This window comes from Procambarus clarkii, chromosome 1 (assembly GCF_040958095.1).
Source record: "Procambarus clarkii isolate CNS0578487 chromosome 1, FALCON_Pclarkii_2.0, whole genome shotgun sequence".
NCBI lineage: Eukaryota > Metazoa > Arthropoda > Malacostraca > Decapoda > Cambaridae > Procambarus > Procambarus clarkii.
Genome location: NC_091150.1, coordinates 40,938,981 through 40,965,198, shown reverse-complemented (window position 1 = coordinate 40,965,198; position 26,218 = coordinate 40,938,981). Strand labels below are relative to the sequence as shown.

Below are 26,218 nucleotides of genomic sequence, written 5' to 3'. Positions count from 1 at the left end.
CCATGAAGGAAGTGCAACACCAGCTCATATATGTTTGCTCTCTTCTATTATATAGACATTGCAAATTTAAGGGCTGAAGTTTCAAGAGATGAAAAGTAAAAAACCAGCATTTAATGTAATGAAACGCCATTTTCTGGGTAAGCCCCGGTGGCTCCCTGCAGCTTATCGGGTTAATATATGTTATATTAGACCAGAATATTAGCTAAAGAGTTCAGACCTACCAGGGACCAGCGCCAGAAAATGGCCCCTTTAGAGAGGTGTTAGGGAGCAATAGCCTTGGAAAACCCCCTTGTGGTTGGGGTTTTCCTTATCTGCCATCAACTGGGGTCAGGCACCCAGAAAGGTAGGCATAACAAAACAAACCCCACATGGTAAAAAACTAAAACAAAAAACCGAACAGAGAGGTAGAAACTCCCTACAATCCCAAGGAAACAAGCAAACATCACACTTTACTGCCGCGCCAATCATCTGCGCATCCCTTCCCGCCCCGAGAGGGGGAGGGGGAAGCCCCGGACCTACTGCGCCAGCTGCCAAGCTTCAGTTCGGAAGCTAAGCTTCAACCAACGCGAAAAACCCGCCGACCGGTGGGAGGGAGGGTTGCCAGGGAGCCTCTAGGGCTCACCCAGAAAATGGCGTTTCATTACATTCAACGCTGATTTTCTGTGGGGAGCCCCTACGGCTCCCTGGAGCTTCATACCCAAAGAGAAGGAAAAGAAAGAGCTAACCTAGGAGGCGGCCACCACATACTCCGCAACGCGAAGCCGAGACAACAGGATGCAACCTGCGACCCAAGGCAACAAGAACGCACAGGAGCAGACGCGCATAAAGAATGGGCGGCCAAGAACCTGTGCGACCCTCAAATCCCTGCGCCCAAAATGAGCCCTAGACGTCACCAATACAGCAACAAAAGCTGCAAACGTCCGAACAGCACGGGCGCAAGGACAGACCGCAGGCTGGAAGACTGAAAAACTCTGCAGATGACCTGGGAGACCCGAGCCTTAAAAACAGGGAACGAGGGGAACCGGATCAAACCAAAGCACATCCCCAGACACGGTACGCTGGTACCAGACAACACAGGATGCACCCCCGGCCAAACCAATCAAGCATCAATAACCCAAGAACCCCTCCGGAAAGCAGCCGTCTCGACCGTCGCCAAGACGGAGAAAGGCTGCAAATGTACAAACTTACCACCAGTACCAAAGAGCAGAACCTGAACCGAAGGGGCTACCATAAACTGAGGAGAAGATAAGAAGGCACCCTGATCAAGGATCAGGATGGCTCAGGTGATGTATGAGCAGACCAGGGGTGAAACAAAACACGAGAATGCGTACGAAACGGGGCAGATGTGACGTCCACACCAAACGCAAGCCTGAGTGGCTCCGCCAGTGCCGCACAAAACGAGGCGACAGTAAGAAACATCACATAACTGTAGTCCTGAAAACCCAAGAAAGGACAAGACAACCCGATGAGAAAGAGAAGACAACCTACGAAGAGCAAGAAAAAGTGCATAGAAACACCAGGAATGTCATACTGTCGCCAAGACGAAGCTCGCAGGTGGGACACCGTCACCAAAGCCACCTGATCACCACAGAGATAGTGATACCCGCGTCAAAATACCAGACGCGAAAAGCCGAGGAGAAGGCCGAAAAAGTCACGTACAGGACCGATCCGACCTGCCGAAAGAGGCGAAGCCGCGGGAAAACGCCCCGGGTTTGGACACCTATCAAGCAGCGTCTGATAATAAAACTGGGCCGGCCACCAAAGAACCATAAGGACTGCTCTCGTGGGAATAGGCTTCAACCGAGCCAGAACTCGAAGCAATAGCTGGACCGGGAGAAGAGGAACAGGTACCCCCACCTCGACCAGTCCTGCCAAAAAGCATCCACCGTGAACGCCTCACAGGCGTTTAAGGGAGCCTTATAAAATGGGCGACGCCTAAACCACGCCGACTCGAAGACGTTTAAGACCAGGAGTCCATACGTCCGGCAGAGCCAACAAAACGAGTCGGCGACGACTGGCCAATCTGTGAACAGGGGAATGAACCGAGACAGCTGTCCGCCAGGATGCAGGACACCCCCCCCCCCCGGGACATGAACCTCACAGTTAGCCAAACCCTGAGAATCCAGCAAACGAGCCACTCTAAGGAACCAATCCCAAAGGTCAACACCTAAGAGAAACCCTGTGGTTCCGGCAAAGAACTGCCAGAGAACAGTCCGAATGAAGCTGAATGGTAGAGCACCGAGTGACCCAAACCCTCCGAAGCGCAGACCAGACAGCCACGAACTCCCGAACTGTGCTATGAGCCCAACGGATGGACAGACCCCACCATCCCTGGCCGACCTGGTGAACATTGGTCACAAAGCCCCAGCCGAGCGATGACCCGTCCGTGAACACATTGAGCGAAGGCCCGGGAAGGTGCCAAGGCATGGAACCTCGAATACCCCAAAGAGGAAGCTGGTGACGCAGCACCAACACAAGATCCTCGGAGGAACGAACCCAACGATTGCAAGAGAGGCGGAAGTGGAGTCTCCAAAGGAACCAAACACCGAAGCCAAACCCGACCCCGTGGGCAGACCAGCACGTCGAAGTTCAGAGTCCCGCACAAATGCTCAAGCAACCGCTGAGCAACCCGGGACCCTTCATGAACAGCCGAAGGCGGGAACACAGCCGCAGCAACACTTCTGGAGGGAAAGACAAGGAGTGGCCCAAGAGCCCTAAACAAGGCCCAGCCAGGTCCGAACTCGGGACGGAAACAGATGGAATGACCTCCAGATCACCAGGAAACCAAACCCGGCGATCTGAAAAGAACCACACCCCTGGTGAGCAGATAAGCGAACCGACTGGGAGCCCACACCAGCCAGTTGTCGAGGTAAGCCAGACACCGAATCCCAAGCAGACTCAGACAGGGCACCAAGATCTGGTAAAGATGCAAAAATACACCAAGTGCCAATTACAAAATAGGGAAGGCAACAAAAGCGGCAAGCCTGAAGCCCCACCACCAACTTTGCCAGTCCCGGAAAACTGGAGAGGAATGTGCCAAGAATTGACCTAGAGATTCAGGGCCACCATCCAGGCACCCGGCCCCAACAGAAGCCAGACAGGAGACAACAGTCCTTCGATGAGGGCATAGAATCCAGGGCGCAGACTGAAGAAGTTCAGAAGAACTGCAGATTTGACAGGCCCATGTCTGCAAAGAGCAGACGGGAACCCCAAAAGGATGGGGCGGATTGACCACGTCCAACGCACCCACTAAGATGACATGACGAAGGGCAGGAGAAGAAGCCCACCCCGCCAGCCCTGAACCCCCCAAAGGGGGAAAAGCTGTCCACAGCCGCCACCAGAGGCCGGAAGACAACCAAAAGCGCCCACTAACTGCGGGACCATGCAAGAGTCAAGAGAGCAAGCTGCTTCCCCAGCGCCTCGTCAACAGAGAAAGGAACAGAGCCCCTTCCGAAAGAAAAAGTACACATACACATATACACATATATACAAGGTATGTTACACACATGTGTGCATGCACATACACACACAGTGTACACATGTACATGTGTACACACACATACACGTGAAAAGAAAATTACAAGCTGCCAACCAGTGGGCAGAGAGCACCACACTGGCCAGGCGAAGAAGGCACAAAACTGCATCAAAAAGCCCACCTTGACAACAAAACCTCAAAGTCCCAGCATGACCACAACACGTGCCAAGACCCAAAAAGATCAATCTGCAAGCTAGCAAGACCCCGGAACTCCAGAAGGCAGAACCGGGTCACACATAAGGAAACAAAGCCCCCTGAACTCACAAAGGGGGCCCAAGAGGAAGAAACCATCGGAACGAAACCAAAGAACCCAAAGGAACCCGGAATCGAACCAGGGGCATCCCAAACCACCACATTTGCCGGCGGAGATACACCACAGAAAGGCAAAGCACAGCTCCCAGACAGAACCCCCAGGGAAACGATCAAAACAGACTGAAAACCGAGGGAAAAGGTGTGGGAGCAAGCATAACAGCCAGGGACACTGAGCCCATAACACTGAAAACCCCTGCGATGTGTACAATCACAGGGGCCTACCTTACCTTGAGGTTACCTTGAGGTGCTTCCGGGGCTTAGCGTCTCCGAGGCCCGGTCGTCGACCAGGCCTCCTGGTTGCTGGACTGATCAACCAGGCTGTTGGACGCGGCTGCTCGCAGCCTGACGTATGAGTCACAGCCTGGTTGATCAGGTATCCTTTGGAGGTGCTTATCCAGTTCTCTCTTGAACACTGTGAGGGGTTTGCCAGTTATGCCCCTTATGTGTAGTGGAAGCGTGTTGAACAGTCTCGGGCCTCTGATGTTGATAGCGTTCTCTATCAGAGTACCTGTTGCACCTCTGCTTTTCAACGGGAGTATTCTGCACATCCTGCCTAGCAGAGGGCCACCAAACACTACCAGTGGAATTATAACCACACTAGGCAGACCCCCACCAGGCAAATGAGAATAAAAACAAAACAACAACCCCGCAAAAATACACCGTCTCCAGAGGCAACAGGGACCAGTCGCCACTTAGCTGGCAGGTCGCGCAACAACTTGACGCCCTAACCAGTACAATACCAGTCCCTACCCAGGGCCAAACAAGGGCCCCAAGCCCCAGGTGGCTCCAAGGGCGAGGCAAATGCTGAGCAGCAAGAACCTCTATAGGAATGGTTTCCGAACGCCCTAGGGAAGATAACCCTGTTACGCAGGGGCAGTACTCACAGGGCGCTTAGGGAAGGAAGCCCCTAAGTGCATGCAGCCCCGGCACTGATGAGGTACTCCTGGCCACCGCACAACACAACACACGGTAGTGAACGCCACACACGGCAAACACCGCCTCGGAAACTGAGGCCAGAGAAGCATCTATCCCAGTTGACATTAGCTTACGAACTGAAGCTAGGCAGCCGGAAGTCCGGGGCTCCCGGGAAGGGCTGTGCGGATGATCGGCGCGGCAGTAAAGTGTGATGTTTGCTTGTTTGCTTGTTTCCTTAGGATTGTAGGAAGTTTCTACCTCTCTGTTCGGTTTTTTGTTTTATTTTTTTACCATGTGGGGTTTGTTTTGTTATGCCTACCTTTCTGGGTGCCTAACCCCGATCAATGGCAAATAAGGAAAACCCCAACCACAAGGGGATTTTCCAGGGCCATTGCTCCCTGAAACCTCTCTGAAGGGGTCAGGTTCTGGCGCTGGTCCCTGGTAGGTATGAACTCTTTAGCTAATGTCCCGGTCTAATGTAACATACATTAGCCCAATAAGCTCCAGGGAGATGTAGGGGCTTCCCACAGAAATTTATAATATCAGTCTTGTACTAAATCAAAATAATATTTGTTCATGCTATCTTCTTCAAATATTGTCACTATATAGTATGTACTTATCAATAAGTCTTAACTTCAGAGTTATCATTGACAGTAATATTACTAAAGGCACCTATCGTTTACAATGGTATAGTATAGTACTGTATATATTACTTAATTCTATGCAACACTGAAATTTTTAAATTATGTTCCAGAAATTCTTGTAATTTTACAAATTTTGAATGTAATTTTACATGTTTACAGTGTTTCAGTAAAGATATTTCCAAGTAAACATCTAAACTTTTTATAATATAGTAGCAGATAATATGTAAATTCATTATTTTAGTTTCCCCCAAAGTCTGGTAACTGATTTAAAAATTTAAATACCCACTGTTGTAACAGAAAATTACCATAAGACTCATGAGAGAGTACAGTAATTTGAGATTACAAGGAATTTTAAGGTAGTACAGTCTGGTTCGTTCTCGACTCACAATTGAGAAATCTGGGTTTGAATACTGGGCGGGACATAAATAGTTGGACACATTTTCTCTTACTTAATGCCCACTGTTCACTTAGCAGTAAGTAGTTACCCAAGAGTTAGTCAGTTTCTTGTGGGGTTACATCCTAGGAAAAGTCAGTAATTTGATCAGGGGGGGGGGGGGAAACCTCGATATAAGCCTAACATATATAAACTGTACACTGTCTGTCCCCTGACACAATGAATTATTAATTAGATCAGTAATAAATGAAAAATCCTGCATATACACAGTACATAATTTTATGCTTGAGAATTGCTAAACTTTATATATTTGAGCTTATCTATGAACATAACATCTACAGAAAGCTCATACATTCTATAATCTATTTTCTAGGGTAATATAATCAAACATGATTGGAATATCAATTTGGTGTGCCTATTTTATATTTTACCTGAATTTACATGAGGGCAACTAACATTCTAGTGTCCTTGATGAGGACAGATGACTGGAGGTTTGTCAAAGGTTCCCCCCCCCCCAAGTTGTCCTGATGATTTTTTCAAGCTGGATTTTAAAACTCAGTAGATGAACCTCAGTACTTGAATGGCTCTGTACTTAAACAATTCAGCACTCGAACACTTTGTTTGTGCTGTGTAGTGGACTGTTTGTTCGGTACCCAAATATAAAGACGGAGAAGACTGTGCTGCCATCATGCTCCAGGAATTGCATAAAAAGATGATGTATTCAATTCAAGCAAGAGACATCAAATCAGCTTATAGTGGGTACCAAATCATCTGGTACAAATAACAGAAAAATTTGTGTGAAATTAGATAGCTGCTCCCGCAAGTCAGACCTTATCAGAACTGCAGTCTCTAGTAAAACCTCTGTTTATGTGAATGAATGTCAGACCAGGATCAGACAAAATCTATTCTTTAAACTGCGCGGAATCCATAAAAATTCCATTGGTCAATTATACATTGTTTTGTGCGTGATGGTAAAATTCTAGCTAAGAAGACTGACTTTGGAAAAACTTATGAAATAACCCAAGGCAAACCTCAGGTCTTTCCTCGATGGCTGTGGGATAACAGCTGAATAACCAGAATATAAATTATAGTTTCATCTAATAACCAAAGTGTACTATTATCACTGCCTTTCTTTTCAAAATGTTTTAAATTTGTCATCTTTGTTATTATATTTTTTCTTTCTCCTTTTTTTACTCAAATTATTTTATATATGCTCCAATTCCCTTGCTCAATTGTACCTTGGCCTTGCCTGTGTCCTCTAGAATAAACTATAACTTTCAGTGTGCCTGAGTGTACTTCTAAGCAATCTACCTCATTCTTGTTTTAGTGTAACTTTAGTAATTAACTATAGTGTAATTATCTTATCAAAGTAAGCTATTGTTTTATATAATTATCAATTGGTATTTGCTATTACTGTCTGAATTCAGTGATCTTCATTTTACTTTATTTGTTTCTATTATACGTTTATGTATTTGCATATTTTTTCTTTGTTTACCACAATTATTTTATATTTTCAGCAGATTTAGTATTTTACTGCTCTGTAACTACTTTCCTTATTGTACCTTGACTCCATTGCATCCACATGCAAGCTGATATTGATCCTGAACAAAATCCACTATCTTAAATATACAATAACCAACACATTGATCATCACTACTGCAGGTATTTCACAGCACACCAGACAAAAAATAAACTCCAAAATAGCACTTGCTTATCAGTCTTCAACTAAAATGTCAGATCACTTGGTAAACATTTTGATGATATAAATGCACTTCTCGCAGCACTAGGTACTAAACTATCGTTCATTATTTTAACAAAAACCTGGCTAAGTAAAGGCCATACCCAACTTTTCAACTCAGCTGGTTATAGAGCCATTCACAACTGTAGGCCTAACAAAAAAGGAGGTGGCACAGCTATATACTACCAAGATACCTTCATCTGCAATAGCGTCATTAATGATAAAGATGACTACTGTGAATATATCTTTGCTCAGTTTTCAATTAAATCCCTTAAATCCTCCTTGACTATTGGAGCCATCTATAGATTTCCGAATACTAACATAGCTGCATTCTCCGATAACTTAAGGAATCTTATCATAAACAACAACCTCAACAAAAATCACATCATTCTGGGAGGTGACTTCAATATTGACCTAGGTCAACAAAATAGCCCTCAAGTTGACTATTTCCTAAAAAGTATGAACTCCTGTATACTAATTCCCCACAATCACCAGGCCCACCCAATTCACTCAAACATCCGCTACTACCTTGGATCATTTATGGACCAACATAGCAGCTCCCCTTATATCTGGTATAATCACTGATAGAACAACTGACCACTATCCTATCTTCCTCGTAGCGAACAAGGCCCTAACACCACCACCTAACAAAAAACTTACCTTTAGGTTATACAGTGAAGCAGCAATAGGCTATCTCACAAATGCACTCCACAATATAAACTGGGAATCTGAATTTAATTATACACAGGATATAAATTCACTAGCTAACCTCTTCCTTTCCAAAATTCTAAGCCTTTACAATACTTATTGTCCTCTTCTCACTAAGCAAGTAACTGGCAAAAGGTTAAATAATCCCTGGCTCAAAAATGGCATACTCAAAGCAATCGACAAGAAACATGAATATGAAAAAAACCTTAGGATTGGCCTAGTTGCAAAGGAAGTAGTTAAGAGGTACTCATCAGTGCTTACCAGTATAATAAAAAAAGCAAAACTTTCCTATTGTGAGAATAGATTCAAAGAAGCAAAAGACAATAAGAAAAGCACATGGAGAGCCATCTCTAACATCCTAGGAACTACACAACATACACATAACCAGATAAAAATCTCCAAGGATGGTTATACACCTGCAACAGATCTAGAAACAGCAACTAAATTTAATAGCTTCTTTTCATCGATTGGTGCTAACCTTGCCTGAAAAATCCCACAGACTCAGACACATGTTACCACATATCTTTCAGGCAGCTACCCAAACTCTCTTCTCCTCTCACCAATCAGCTCCACAGATGTTGTGTCCATCAATCACTCACTAAAAACCAAAGCTGGGAACATTAGTAAAATACCATCCATGATATACAAGAGTGCCTCCCATGCCCTTGCACCACCCATAGCTTTGTTGTTCAACAAATCTCTAAGAGTGTCATACCTTCCCTGATATCCATAAAAAAAAGCAAGAGTAATGCCAGTTCATAAAGGAGGCAATCTGGCAAACATAAACAATTACAGACCTATATCAAATCTACCTATATTATAAAAAATATTTGAAACAATTATTTACAAACAGTTCTACTCCTATCTCGTAAAAATCAACAAACTAAGTCCCTGTCAGTTTGGCTTCCGCTCCCCAAAAAGTACCAGTGATGCAATAGGTAGTCTGCTTGACTTAATCTACTCAGCCCTTGACAAAAGTCAGTTTCCGATTGGACTATTCATTGACCTGAGAAAGGCTTTTGATACTGTTAACCATAACTACCTCTTACTTAAACTCCACCATTATGGAATCTGAGGCCTTGCCCTGAACTATATCCAATCCTATCTTAGTGACAGACACCAATATGTAGCCCTCAATGATATAACCTCTCCCACTCTACCATTAACCGTAGGGGTGCCACAGGGCAGCATACTAGGACCCCTCTCCAATTTCTTATATACATCAATGAGCTGCCTAATGTCTCTAACATGCTTAAACCTATATTGTTTCCTGATGATACTACCCTCATCTGCTCAGACCCCAACCCACTCATATTACATAATGTTGTAAACAATGAATTTCAAAAAATCCACTTATGGATGTCAACCAACAAACTCACATTAAACATAAAAAAGACCTACTACATCTTATTTGGAAGCAAATCAACAAATGCAAATCAGCTTCAGATAGACAACGTTAACATCAGCAATAAAAATGATGGAAAGTTCCTTGGCCTATATTTAGACAAGAAACTCAACTTCAGCACCCACATACAACACACAACTAAGAAAGTCTCTAAAACAGTTGGTATACTCTCTAAGATCAGATATTATGTACCCTACTCTGCTCTGATTATCTTATTATCAGATGGACCATCATCTTATGCCGAATACTGTCACCTTGTATCGTAATTACCTAAGTGGAGTTACAGGATGAGAGCTACGCTCGTGGTGTCCCGTCTTCCCAGCACTCCTAGTCATATAACGCTTTGAAACTACTGACAGTCTTGGCCTCCACCACCTTCTCACCTAACTTGTTCCAACCGTCTACCACTCTGTTTGTGAAAGTGAATTTTCTTACATTTCTTCGGCATCTGTGTTTAGCTAGTTTAAATCTGTGACCTCTTGTTCTTGAAGTTCCAGATCTCAGGAATTCTTCCCTATTAATTTTATCAGTTCCTGTTACTATTTTGTACGTAGTGATCATATCACCTCTTTTTCTTCTGTCTTCTAGTTTTTGCATATTTAATGCCTCTAACCTCTCCTCGTAGCTCTTGGCCTTCAGTTCTGGGAGCCACTTAGTAGCATGTCTTTGCACCTTTTCCAGTTTGTTGATGTGTTTCTTAAGATATGGGCACCACACAACCGCTGCATATTATAAGTTTGGCCTAACAAAAGTTGTGAATAATTTCTTTAGTATATCGCCATCCATTAATTTAAAAGCAATTTTGAGTTAGAAAGCGTGGCATAGGCTCCTCACACAACGTTCTTTATGTAGTCTTCAGGTGATAGTTTTCTATCTAGAACCCCCTTAGATCTCTTCCTTTATTAGAATTCTTTAAAGATTTCTCACATAATATATAGGTTGTGTGGGGTCTATGTTCTCCTATTCCACATTCCATAACATGGCATTTATTAACATTAAATTCCATTTGCCAAGTGGTGCTCCAGATACTTATTTTGTCCAGGTCATCTTGAAGGGCACGACAATCATCTAAGTTTCTTATCCTTCCTATTATCTTAGCATCATCAGCAAACATGTTCATATAATTCTGTATACGAACTGGTAGATCATTTATGTAGACAATAAACATCACTGGTGTGAAGGGGGGGTTGGGGGGGGGCAGGTTCTGGCTTTTGGTCCCCGATAGGCCTAGAACTCCACCCACATCAACTGATGCCAAAAGTTAGGACTATCCCTAACAGCATGGATAGCTCCGGGGAGCCTCCAGGACTCACCCAGAAAATAGCATTTTATTACATTCAACGCTGTTTTTTTTGCCAGACTTCCCCACCCTATTGTGACCAAAATATGCCACTTACGATTTTTTTATTATTTTTTCCCAGGATCAGGGAACAAATAAACACTTTTATAAGACAAAATATTTCTTGTATTTTTTTTTGTTGCACCTGTGGGTGTTGAAGGCCAAATAGACCAGAGCAGTTTAGGGGTTAAGGGGTCCAACTGAGTCCTTTGTTTTGGTTTTACCTCTTATTTTGGCATAGATCGATTTTGGATCTTTCTTTTTTGGGGGACAATTTTTCTGTTGTAACTTCTTTTGGTTGATCTGATTTTCTGAGTAATCGAGTTTAGTGCCCTTTTTGTATAACTCATAATCAATGACATCCATCATGAATTTTACATTCTTCAGAGGTTCCTCTTGATTACCAATGCTCGTTTTACGAACTATGTGTCATCCATCGAGTTCCCTTTCTTGTCTTTCTTCCCTTCTGGCACATTTTTGAACGCATTCCGGGGTGACCCGGAAATTTTGATCTGGTGACCCTCTTGAAATTTTGCCATGGTGCTTCCATGCCATGTTCGCCCATCAGCTCCCTCCATGAGATGGTTTGCAGTTCCTCTCTCATTCCTTGATAGTCACCTTGCTGATAATCTAGAAATTCATCACCTTTGATTTTTAGATGGGTTTTTATATTTGTAGTTCATCTTTAAATATGGTGGTCGCACGAGGGGGTTAGCTTTTACCTCATAGGAATTTGATAAATCATACTCACTTCTGTCGTCAGCACAAAATCTAGTATATTGTTACCACATCTGGGTTCTACCACGTGTTGTATGAGAAAGGAGTCCTGCACAAGGTCGGGAAATTGTTCACCATCTGCTTGTGATGTTAGGTTGATCCAATCTATGGTCTTGTGGTTAAAGTTCCCTATCATTAGGGTTTGGGTTTCAGATGCCATACTGATCACATTATGCAGATCCGTAATTTCCTCTGACGCTGCTGTGTCAGCCCTGCAGCATACTCCTACAGTCATTTTGCTACTATCCTGAGTTAATATGTTGCACCATACAGACTCTGAGGAACCCATGGTATTCAGTTCCTCAATGTTGGTAGCATCCAGGTACTCTCTCATGCAGTATCACCGCACCTGCTCTTGTTGTTCTGTCCTTTCTGAAGGGTGGGTGATATCCTGAGAGATAGAATTCCTCTTCTATTATTTCCTATTGGCCCCATGTTTCACTGATGCCCATGATATCGGGATTTTCAGTCTCAGTATATGCTCAGAATGAGACAAATTTATATACTAGGCCTCTGGCATTTGTGTAAAAACAATTTAAACTTCTGACATTATTCCTGGGGGCCGAGAGATTTCTGTATTTAGCACATTACCATTGCCTGCTCCTGTTATTAGCACATTACTATTCTGTATATTTCTACTATGGTCCTAAACCTGTTTGTCATCTGAGATATATAGTTTTAGTTCTTCCTGACTGGGTAAAAGATTTTGACTTCTTCCCCATCTGCAATCTGGATAACCTGACCTCCTCCTGATCCTTAGCTGTGCATTTTTATATCGTTCTATGTTTTTTAATTCCTTCATTTTGCCTCTTAGCACCCTGTCATGTTTTTGCTGCTCAATAGTGAGGTACAGAGATATATATACTTCGTTATATTCCTTGAGATTGTTGGCATTGTTTAGTATCTTCCTTCTTTGCTCAAAATTTACAATGGTTATTCTTACCATATTTGTTTCTGGCCTACCCAACCTCCTGACATCTGATATATTTAAGTCCTCCACCTTGTATGTCAGTTTCTCTAATATTGCCTCAATGAGTTCCTTGTCATTCTTGTCTTCTTCTATTGCAAGATTTCTTATAATGAGGTTGTTTTTTCGTCTAGACCCATCCATGGTTTCTGTATCCCTCTCTTGAGCACCTGCATCCCTATTTGAAATTCTGCCTGCATTCACTGAATTCCCCTTGAGTGTCTGACTACCACCCATGTACGACTGGTTCTCCCTGGGCCTGTCCGTACTTGTATCATCTAATGTTTTTTTAGGTCTATAATTTCTTTCATCAAAACATTTTGTTCCTCCTGCAACTCCTTCATTGTCTTGTGGTCTTCGATCAGATCCTTTAGTATTGTGTGTCTATGCTCATTGACAACTTTCTCAACTATCTCATTTAAAGATCCATCTTTTATCCCAATACTTGACTCTTCTCAACCTTTTCAACTAATTCATCCTTATTCTCCTCATTTGGTTCATCTTTAGTTTTGTTGTTACTGCTACGTTTCCTAAGTTTATCACTGCAAGTGATGCAATAAAAGTAAATGAGGCCAATACTTTCAGTTTTCTCATTATGGTAAGCCTCACACAAGGCATCCAAAATATTAAGACAGGTGCAGTGGCATATCAAATTGCAACCCGCACAATTGATACCGATAAGTTAATATCTCATAACTTTAGTTAATCGTAGCACAGTGATATAATTTGTCATTATATCATTATGTAATATACATATATATATATATATATATATATATATATATATATATATATATATATATATATATATATATATATATATATATAAATATATATATGTCGTACCTAGTAGCCAGAACGCACTTCTCAGCCTACTATGCAAGGCCCGATTTGCCTAATAAGCCAAGTTTTCCTGAATTAATATACTTTCTCTAATTTTTTTCCTATGAAATGATAAAGCTACTCATTTCATTATGTATGAGGTCAATTGTTTTTTAATGGAGTTAAAATTAACATAGATATATGACCGAACCTAACCAACCCTACCTAACCTAACCTAACCTATCTTTATTGGTTAGGTTAGGTTAGGTAGCCGAAAAAGTTAGAATAGGTTAGGTTAGGTAGGTTAGGTAGTCGAAAACACATTAATTCATGGAAACTTGGTTTATTAGGCAAATCAGGCCTTGCATAGTAGGCTGAGAAGTGCGTTCTGGCTACTAGGTACGACATATATATATATATATATATATATATATATATATATATATATATATATATATATATATATATATATATATATATACATATATATATATATATATATATATATATATATATATATATATATATATATATGTCGTACCTAATAGCCAGAACGCACTTCTCAGCCTACTATGCAAGGCCCGATTTGCCTAATAAGCCAAGTTTTCATGAATTAATGTTTTTTAGACTACCTAACCTACCTAACCTACCCTAACCTACCTTTTTCGGCAACCTAACCCAACCTAACCTATGAAGATAGGTTAGGTTAGGTTAGGTAGGGTTGGTTAGGTTCGGTCATATATCTACGTTAATTTTAACTACAATAAAAAAAAATTCACCTCATACATAATGAAATGGGTAGCTTTATCATTTCATAAGAAAAAAATTAGAAAAAATATATTAATTCAGGAAAACTTGGCTTATTAGGCAAATCGGGCCTTGAATAGTAGGCCAAAAAGTGAGTTCTGGCTACTAGGTACGACATATATATATATATATATATATATATATATATATACATATATATATATACATATATATATATATATATATATATATATATATATATATATATATATATATATATATATATATATATATATATATATATATATATATATACATATATATATATATATATATATATATATATATATATATATATATATATATATATATATATATATATATATATATATATATATATGTCGTACCTAGTAGCCAGAACTCACTTCTCAGCCTACTATGCAAGGCCAAATTTGCCTAGTAAGCCAAGTTTTCATGAATTAATTGTTTTTTGACTACCTAACCTACCTAACCTAACCTAACCTAACTTTTTCGGCTACCTAACCTAGCCTAACCTATAAAGATAGATTAGGTTAGGTTAGGTAGGGTTGGTTAGGTTCGGTCATATATCTACGTTAATTTTAACTCCAATAAAAAAAAATTGACCTCATACATAATGAAATGGGTAGCTTTATCTTTTCATAAGAAAAAAAATAGAGAAAATATATTAATTCAGGAAAACTTGGCTTATTAGGCAAAACGGGCCTTGCATAGTAGGCTGAGAAGTGCGTTCTGGCTACTAGGTACGACATATATATATATATATATATATATATATATATATATATATATGTCGTACCTAGTAGCCAGAACGCACTTCTCAGCCTACTATGCATGGCCCAATTTGCCTAATAAGCCAAGTTTTCATGAATTAATTGTTTTTCGACTACCTAACCTACCTAACCTAACCTAACCTAACTTTTTCTGCTACCTAACCGAACCTAACCTATAAAGATAGGTTAGGTTAGGTTAGGTAGGGTTGGTTAGGTTTGGTCATATATCTACGTTAATTTTAACTCCAATAAATTTTTTTTATCTCATATATAATGAAATGGGTAGCTTTATCATTTCATAAGAAAAAAATTTGAGAAAATATATTAATTCAGGAAAACTTGGCTTATTAGGCAAATCGGGCCTTGCATAGTAGGCTGAGAAGTGAGTTCTGGCTACTAGGTACGACATATATATATATATGCATGCAACAATGATCACAAAAATGTAAAAAAAACCACATTTGAAAAATAGAGAATGCTTAATGCATTTTTGGCTAATTCGCCTTCATCAGAGCAAAGTAGAGTGAAGCATTCTACTTTGCTCTGATGAAGGCGAATTAGCCGAAAACCGGTTAAGCATTCTCTATATTTCAAATGCGTTTTTCTGCATATATACATATATATATATATATATATATATATATACAGTATATATATATATATATATATATATATAGAGAGAGAGAGAGAGAGAGAGAGAGAGAGAGAGAGAGAGAGAGAGAGAGAGAGAGAGAGAGAGAGAGAGAGAGAGAGAGAGAGAGAGAGAGAGAGAGAGAGAGAGAGATATGATTTAAAAAATGACCCTTACATATAATAGAGCTCGCCCCTAAACCCCTGATATTAAGCAGGTGTTGGTGTTCCTTCAAGGCCTCACATTATTGTGACAGATTCTCGAGGAGCCTCCACCACGCCATGCTGCAACGCTTAACGTTAACCTTACCATGATAATCTGGCGTCAAATACTGCATTTGTTTGCTGAAAATTACCAAAGTTTAGTTAAATACACAGAAAGAAACATGTAAAAATTTTAAAAAGTGGTGCAACTACACAATTTTAACCAATTCCAATAACTGTTTACATATGTACTGTTTTACTATTAATAGAGAATTAGATTCAAGAAAGGCTTGAAAGGCAGTGCCAAGAAAAGCATATTTATTGATGAAAAGAGAATGCTCCCATGTTTTCATAATATAATTTTATGAGAGCTTTTTCTTCTGTACTCACCACTGTAATATTTATCCATAAATTAATTTTTAGGTACATCATTATAATAACTTATAAGTTGACATAAAATTATTATTCATGTAGGAATACTATGAATATCTAACAAATTTATGATTAAAAACTATAAACTTATACACACTGTGCTTTACTATTTTGTGTAATGTGCTGAATATATTTAGTACATTTCAATCTATAGCTTAAATTCATTACTCATTTTCCTTACAAGAAAAAGATAGCAAAGGCAAACTATTACTATATAGGCAGACATATATACAGAGTACCAAATGCATTTTATTTACTATCCATAAAAATTGTTTTCCACATAGTGCAAACACATTTATCTGCTCCTAAAAAAGGCTTTTGGCAGAGTTACTCATAAGAGGTTCTTCTGGAAACTGGAACATCCTGGAGGAGTGACAGAGTGTGTCCTAACATGGATGATGGATGAAAATTTTTCTAGTGGTCAGAAAAATGAAGGTAGTAATCAAAGGCAATGTATCAGACTGCAGAAATGTCACAGGTTGAGTACCATAGGGTTCAGTTCTTGCACTGGTAATGTTCACAGTCTACATAAATGACCTAGAAGAAATACAGAATTGTATAAACATGTTTTCCAATGATGCTAAGATACTAGGGAAAATAAGAAATTTAGACGATTGCACACACACACACATATCTTAAGAAGCACATCAACAAACTGGAAAAGGTGCAAAGATATGCTACTAAGTGGCTCCCAGAACTGAAGGGCAAGAGCTACGAGGAGAGGTTAGAGGCATTAAATATGATAAAACTTGAACACAAAAGAAAAAGAGGTGATATGATCACTACGTACAAAACAGGAATTGATAAAATCGATAGTTCCTGGTGTCAGGAAGATTTCCTGACACCAAGAACTTCAAGAACAAGAGGTCATAGATTTAAACTAACTAAACAAAAGTGCCGAAGAAATATAAGAAAATTCACTTTCGCAAACAGAGTGGTAGATGGTTGGAACAAGTTAAGTGAGAAGATGATGGAGGCCAAAACCGTCAGTAGCTTCAAAGCGTTATATGACAAAAAGTGCTGGGAAGACGGGACACCACGAGTGTAGCTCTCATCCTGTAACTACACTTAGGTAATTACACATACATAGTATACACACATTTATCTGCTCCTAAAAACGTTTTTTGACAGTTACACATAAGAAGTTTTTCTGGAAACTGGAATATACAGAAGGAGTGACACAGAGGCTCCTAACATGGATGATAAATTTTCTAACTGAGAGAAAAATGAGCGCAGTAATCAGAGGTAATAGTATTAAACTCCAGAAATGCCATGAGTGGAGTACCACAGGGTTCATTTCTTGCACCAGCATTATTCATTGTCTACTTATATGACCTACCAGAAGAAATACAGAATTATTTGAACATATTTTCTAATGATGCTAAGATTTGACTAAATGTAAACTCTGTCAGCAGAACTATTCGCATACTTTGCGTCATTATAAAATGGAAAAAATCATGGAATTCAGAGATAATTCACCCTTATTCAGAGATAACTCACCCTTAACATTGACAAAACTTTCTATATTTTGTTTGGTAATAAATCCTCAAATGAAATTAATTTAACCCTTAAACCGCGCATATCATATATATATGATATCAGTGACAAAACCGAAACTGCGCACATCATTTATATATGCTTTTGTGTCTAGCGCTATAATTTAAACGCGCCGCCTGGGATAGAGGCAGCTATAGTATAGCCACAACCAATAGTTGCCAGATGCCACCTAGAAAAAAAATCCAGGCCAACATTCTTGGGTGTTAGAGCATCAGTATTGAGCAAGCCACCAAGGCTGGTGCACGCAGCACTGAGCTCACAGCACCTCTGTTCAGCTTTTGATCACAGCATCACCTACAAATGCCATAATATACATGATACTGCTATTATTTAGCGTTGATTGTATTATAGAAGACCCCTGACTGTGATAAAACTGACCAGGATTCTGATAATAGCAGGATTGTGGTGATATTTAGCGCTGTGCTCCATGGAGGGAGGAGTAAGGCTGTGGGAATGAGGGTTGTGGCGTCGTCTTCTGACTGTGTGTGGCCACCTTTTATTGACTGCACTCACCATACCAGCTTAGTGGTTCGCTATGGTGAACACAAATGTAGATATTTATATATAACGTGTGTATAGTGTGAGATAACAGCAAGAGGAGTAGGTTGGGAGCCGCCATTTTGGTGAGGGACATGCTTCGTCTGCATGACTTGTCATGTTGTTTACTGGTGGCCGCTATGGTCTTTGGGTACCATACCAGCTTATTTGTACAGGATGGTGAATAAAACAGGTAGATACTTATATATATAATGTGTGTATATTTTTTTTTTGAGATATATACAAGAGTTGTTACATTCTTGTACAGCCACTAGTACGCGTAGCGTTTCGGGCAGGTCCCTGGAATACGACCCCCTGCCGCGAAGAATCGTTTTTTTCATCCAAGTACACATTTTACTGTTGTGTTAAACAGAGGCTACAGTTAAGGAATTGCGCCCAGTAAATCCTCCCCGGCCAGGATACGAACCCATGACATAGCGCTCGCGGAACGCCAGGCGAGTGTCTTACCACTACACCACGGAGACTGTAAATATATAGCATAATAACACCACAAACAATATTGTTGGAGGAGAAATATTAGTGCGTCTGGCCTTGAGGGCGGCCGTCACCAGCTGACTATGTGAATAGCTACGTCTTTGTGCCTTTACTCACTATACAAGCTTAGATGTACAGTTATGGTGAACAAAACATGTAAATACGTATATATAACATCTGTGTATAGTGAATAAATGCAAAAACAGTATTGTGGGAGGAGAATGAGGGCGAGTGAGGTGTTGTTGAGGGAGGCAGTGGCAATGAGTGGCTGGCTGGTGTGTGGCGGTCACTCCTCATTGCTTTTTGACTCACAAGACCAACTTAGTAGTTCGTTATGGTGAACAAAACATGCAGATACTTATATATAACCTGTGTATATAGTGTAACAACAGCAAAACTATTTGTTTATTGCTTTATGAACATAATAATTGAATCACTAATATGCACACCATAATTTTGAGTACAGCGATGGTTCACACATTTTATTATATAAATATACCACAATTCACTGTATGGAATAATATTACTGCAAAAAACTAAGAGAAAATCAATCAAAGACATTGAAATAATTAGGTAATAATATATTTGTGGCAACTGCCATCTGACAGCTCGGGCGGAGTAGACCTCTTCTGGCGAAGGCTCTGCCAACGCCCCTTTTTTACCAGGTTTCCCTACCCTATTGCAGCTAAAATATGCCACCTACAATTTTTTTGTTATTTTTTTCTGTGATCAGGGAACAAAAATGAACACTTCTATAAGATGAAAGAATTTTTTGGATTTTTGTTTTTGTTGCACCTGTGGGTGTTAATTCCATTTGGGCCCCTAGTGGTTTGAGGGTTAAAACCCCTTCCCTGATTACAGAAATGTAAAAATAAACTCAAAATTGTACTTACTTTAGCTGCAATGGGGTCTGGAAAATGGTGCGTGACATCATGAATTGCTGGTCGCCCCTAGCATAGACTCCTGGGGGCAGTCACACGCTACGTTCAAGATTCACGAGTTGCCACAAATATATTTTTATTCATTTTTTGCGCCAAGTTCTAAATAGATTTGTTTTGTTTTTTCTTGCCAATCCTATGTATAATGAACACGTTGGCGGTCTCCTTCCTGATTTTACTAGATACATATTGAAACAGTTGAGCACTGCAACATCTATTTTGAAAAAGAAAAAAGAACTTTCTGGGGGGGAGCCCCGTTGGCTCCCTGGAGCTTTCCCAGGCTGATATGCTAATGTCAGACTTTGGCATCAGTCATGTGTATGGAGTTCTTAGGCCTACCAGGGACCACGGCCAGAACCGGGCCCCCTCAGAGAGGCAGGGGGAGCAATGGCCTATAGAAACCCCCGTGTGGTTGGAAGTGTTCTATGTCTGCCATCGACTGGAACAGGCACCCAGAAAGGTAAGCGCCTCAAAACAAACCCCTATTCTGGTTAAAATTGCTACCAAAAGCCGAACTAGTGGATAGAACTCCCCAACAGAAAACAAGCAAACTAGTGTGACATCACACATCGCCGCACCCTGTCTGCGCAGTTCCCCCCTCTCTGGGAGCGGGAAGGGGGAGCCCCAGACCCTTCACGCCGGCAAGCCACACCTCAGTTTTGAGGCTGGATGTCAAAAACACAGAAACACAAAAATCACAGTGATACAAAAAAGAACAATGTCGAACAAGTTTGGACTTGATAAACCTGAAAAGAGTAGCAACGTGTTCGCATTGTGTGGCATGCACGGCTAACAAACGACTTAGTTTTTTATTTGGTGCCGGCATCACGTTAGCTTTGATGACATGTTATACGTATGTTCCTCTAGAACATTTCATTGAGACCACATTGATACCAAAATGAAACACGTACATCGAAAATTACAGTCAAAAACATGAAAAAGAGTATAAACTTTTCAATAGGAGTGTAGCCGATGTGCAGTTGGGCGTGCGGTAGCAGGTATCCCTTGGGCAACTTCCCATGGTCTTGAGGGTGGGGCGTGCCCATGTCTTGTACGTTATATTCATATGTCTGTGTAGGGAATTTTATTGGGATCGCAGTAATACCAAAATTAATGACATAGAACAATTCTGGGGTTGACAAACCTGAAAAGAGCATAACATCTCATCGCTGTTTGGTGCTCACGGCTAACGATCACCATAGTTTTTTATTTGGTGCGGGCCTCATGTCGGCTTTGGTGAAATTTTATATATATATATATGCGGAAAATCCACAGAGAAATATGAAATGAGGTGAACGTTTCGGCTAGTTAAAGCCTTTGTCAACACCAGACTGACTAAGGAGAAGGGAGAAGGGGGAGGATATATAGGCCGACACCTGACCAACTCATCCCTAGGGTTTGGTCAGGTGTAATTAACCAAAAACAGGTATAACTTAGCTTAGAATGGTCAAAGAGGATTAAGCGGTCAGAGAATAAGGATGAAAGATTAAAGAAAAACCTCATGAACACACAATATATGAATATACAATTATAATGAGACATTGTAAGCCTCTCTATCAGAGTTGTTTCTTAAACTGTTGTGCAATATTATAACTTAAAAATGGATCAAGTTTGTACATTCCAGTACTAACATTAAGAAGATTTGGACACTGACTGATTAGAGCAGACTCAATCAAATTCCGTTCCACGAAATCCCCACAATTGGTAATGCTTTTTGCCCCATTCCAGTTAATATTGTGATCGCATAAACTCGTATGTAGATACAATGCATTAGACGTTTGGGCAGTTCTAATACTATAAGCATGTTGTGACAACCGCAATTGTAAGGACTTTCCTGTTTGTCCAAGGTACACAGAATCACAATCATTGCAGGGAATCGAATACACACAACCTGCTGTATCAGGGGAGTTTTTTATTAAATTGGATTTGATCGTACTATTAGTGAACACCAAATTTATATTAAGTTTCTTAAAAATCAGAGACAATTTTTCAAGTTTTTCAAGTCGACATATGCGTTAACAACACTCCTCTTGTACCTGTCTGGGCAGTCGCTGTTGGCATCTACACTAAGGAAACGAACATAGGAATGTGCCTAAATGCCAACAGCGACTGCCCAGACAGGTACAAGAGGAGTGTTGTTAACGCATATGTCGACCGTGCTCTCAGCCACAGCTCAGAATGGAAGCAAGTCGACGAAGAACTCTGTAGGGTAAGGCAGGTCCTAGTCAATAACGGCTTCTCCAATGGTTTCGTCGAAGACATCATAAGAAGGAAAGTGAAAAGCCATGCAACCTCTGAAGAGACAACTAACACAACACCTATACCCCCTATTAGACTATTTTACAGGAACTTCTTTTCCACAGCTCATAAAACGGAGGAAAGGGTCCTGAAAGATATTGTTAATAGAAACGTTATCCCTACAGACAAAAATCAGAGGATACAACTGACGATTTACTATAAAACCAGAAAAACGGCCAGCCTACTCATGAGAAACTCTCCAGACACAAAACAGAACACTTTAAAAGAGACTAACATCGTCTATGCCTTCAAATGCCCTCTTGGGGACTGTAAGCTCCAAAAAACCCAGTATATAGGCAAGACAACAACATCTCTTTCTAGGCGTTTAACGATGCATAAGCAACAGGGCTCCATTAAGGAACATATAATCTCTTCCCACAACCAAACCATCGCCAGAGAAATCCTAGTAAACAACACAGAAATCATCGATAGATACAGCGATAGCAGGCGGCTTGATGTTTGCGAGGCACTACACATCAAGAAGTCAACACCAGCAATCAACAGCCAATTATTGCACAACTATATTCTATCCACCTCAAGACTCTGCTCCAATATAGAAGCATCAAGAAATATGGACCAATAGGCTTTCTACAAACACTTCTATTCAAATATCCATTGTTTCGTGTTCTGTCTTGTGTTGATGAAATTAATACCCTATTAATACCATCTTGTTCTGTCTTGTGTTGATGAAATTAATACCCTATTAATGCCACATCTTGTTCTGTCTTGTGTTAATGCCACATCACCCCTTCCACCTCACTCAAAGGTAGATATAAAATCGGAGATGCGTAAGTTCTATTCAGTTGTGTATTTGTGAACTAAAGTCTTTGAAAATGTAATAAGTTTTACGAAACGCGCTCGTGTCGCGTCAGACTAGAAATAAAAATGAATTTTGGAGAATTGATTTTTGATTTACCTCCAACAGTGAAAAGAAATGTACGAAAGATTGAGAAAATTCGTGTTAGAATTATTAATCTTACTTTTTCGGTCATATTTAATAATATATATATATATATATATATATATATATATATATATATATATATATATATATATATATATATATATATATATATATATATATATATATATATATATATATATATATATATATATATATATATATATATATACAGTGGCACCTTGACTTACGATTGCCCCTACTTACGATAATTTTGAGTTACGATGTAAATTTCATCGAAAAATGCGACTCGATATCCGATAGTGTCGTCGACTTACGATTTTTGTTGGTACACGTTCGGGTTGACTGAGAGCATGGTTCCCGGTCACACGGCCGACTTGCCTCAGTTTACTACAGCTGCCCGCTTAGTGACGATCACGCCTATAAGAAATTTCGCTTTTGTGGTGATATTTTGCATTTTGAATATTAAAGTAATTATTATATATCATGCCAAGAGTCCCAGGAAAGTCAGTAGTAAGGCTCAACATATGAGATCCCATGTAAGGTTGACCATAGAGCAGAAACAAGAGATCATTTGTAAATATGAAAATGGTGTGCGGGTTGTTGGCCTGGCTAGGCAGTACAACAAATCTCAGTCAACGATATCCACCATACTGGCTAAGAAAAAGGACATTATGGGTGCTAAAGTGATGCATCATTACAGACAAATGTTAAAATGAAGGGAAAAACAAATGTCTCTTGACAAATTTGTAGTGAGACAAACAAGCACTGAACCACAACCAGGTCCTAGTGGTATTCAGGCAAAACGTAGGAGAGAGAGTACCCCAGAGAAAACATCATTGCCTGATGTGATAATGGAAGGCGACTTCCCTTCCAAACAGTAACAACTCTCCTCCTTCCCCCTCATCACCATCTTCCATATGCCATCAAGAGCCCTCCATAAAGGTAAGATAAACTTAGGTACTGTATTGTAGTTAGAAAAAACATTGTATTCAGTATAACATGTATTTGTATGTTAATATTTTGGGAGGGTGGGGAACGGATTAATTCAAATCCCTTTATTTCTTATGGGAAAAATTGCTTCGACTTTCGATCTGTCTCTGGGAACGGATTAGCATTGTAAGTCGAGGCCCTATTGTATATATATTTTTTTTACTGTATCTAGCCAGCTATTTTATGGAGACTATAACTTGCCATTTCATACTAATAGAATTGCATGCAATAAACATCTTAAAGACATTGTTATACTGCCATGATATAAATACTATGCACACAGGACACTGAGGTAATTACTTAGGTAATTACAGGACACAAATTTACCTAAAATTGCTATAACACCAAGAATACTATGACAGTTACTAGCATTCATCCAAAGAACTTATGACAAAAAAAAATACTTACTCTTTTATTACTAGATTAGATCTTCTTTCAGGATCTCCGTTCATTATTCTAAGTGGACGCATTGGGATCCCTTCATCGTCCTCACCCAGGGATTGAGAGCTACAGAGGAGAAGGGCAAGTAGGAGGGGGAAATGAGCAAGTAGGGTTACATGCAAAAGGCAAAACATCCCTGCATGGAAGCTGAACTCTCTTACTCATAAATAATTGTCTGGTATCATTCAACAAACATATATTCAGTATATTATAGGGTGTGTTTTATGTGCTTTTGTTTGGCATGTAATTACATTACCAAAGTGTAATTTCCTAAGTGTAGTTACAGCATGAGAGCCACACTTGTGTAGCATCCCAATACTCTATCATATGATGCTTCAAAACTACTGATGATTTTAGCATTCACCATCTTCTCACCTGTTCCAATTACAGTATTTACAAATCACTTCACTACAGGGAACTTTGTTATATTTTTGGCACATTTGTTTCCTAAGCTTTAACCTGTGGCATCTTGTTGAAGTTACAAGACTCAAACATTGTTCCTTGTCCATTTTGTCAATTCGTTACTGTTTGGTACATTCATTACTCTTGAAACCAAATTTTTCAACCGTTGCCTTTTCACCATTCTCTTTGAGACATGGACTCAACATTTACAGATGTCCCTGTGGACATTACCATCAACTTTAACCCTTAAACAGCGCAAATCATACATATATGATTTGCATATTTAATTAAAATAGTCCTACACATACATAGAGCTCACATCTGCTACCTCAGACCACCAGTAACCATCCCCCATCTTGAAAAAAAATCCTGAGTCCCTCACTTTCCTTCTAGGGCCTTTGTGAGAAAATTATGACCATTGCTTGCCAACATCACCATCCAGTATCTGAATGTTTAGGGCAGTCATAGAGGAGACACTAAACTTTTAGCAACAGCAAATGAGTGATTACCATGTATATATTTGAGGCAAAATGTGTGCTATATGCAATTTTAAGATTTAGGCTTAAAATATATTTATACAAGTATTATTATGAATAAGTATGTGGGTGTCTTTATATCTTTACTTGTATATCCATACATACTTATATTTTCAAAGTTTTACATAATAGACAGTAACTTTGACACACAAATACAACCTGTTAGCATGAAAAGACTAAATTAATAAATTGAGAAACAATGAAAATAAATGAACAATGTGTTTTCTATGCAGCACCTCAACTAAAAATATGCAACTTCTCCAGGCCACTATAACTAAACCACAAGAGCTAGAGACTTTTTATTTAGATTTTTGTGCTTCCCGAAGGCTAATTAACAATGTCATAAGAAAAAATATTTTTTCAGAACAATTTTTTTCTTGAGCGCCCTGGGGATGCTTGAAATTTAACAGTTTGCTGTTTAAGGGTTAATCTTAGAATCTACCATGACAATTCTACTATAAAGCTAGATATATCAGAGTCTGCCCTTCGAAATCTCCTGGAGATTTACACTATAATGTTTCAACCATTTGTATTAATATAGTATTTTTGAAATAATGATTAGGTTATGGATGAAAAAATTTCTGACTGATAAAAAAAAATGAGGGCAGTAATCAGAGGCAATGTATCGGACTAGAGAAATGTCACAAGTGGAGTACCACAAGGTTCAGTTCTTGCACCGGTGATGTTCACTGTCTCCATAAATGATCTAGCAGTTGGA

The 26,218-nt window shown here is 39.8% G+C and overlaps 1 protein-coding gene across 1 annotated transcript in view; it reads right to left on the bottom strand.

Annotated features, from left to right (window-relative positions):
* The window catches only part of LOC123758842 (Ca[2+]-channel protein alpha[[1]] subunit D), a 797,128-nt gene that overhangs the window by 25,141 nt on the left and 745,769 nt on the right, over positions 1-26,218 (bottom strand). Inside the window, exons 40-41 of the mRNA XM_069338501.1 lie at positions 24,530-24,628; positions 16,056-16,090 (exon numbers count right to left, since the gene is read on the bottom strand). Of these exons, the coding sequence (XP_069194602.1) occupies positions 16,056-16,090; positions 24,530-24,628 (134 nt within the window). The remainder of the gene's footprint in view (positions 1-16,055; positions 16,091-24,529; positions 24,629-26,218) is intronic.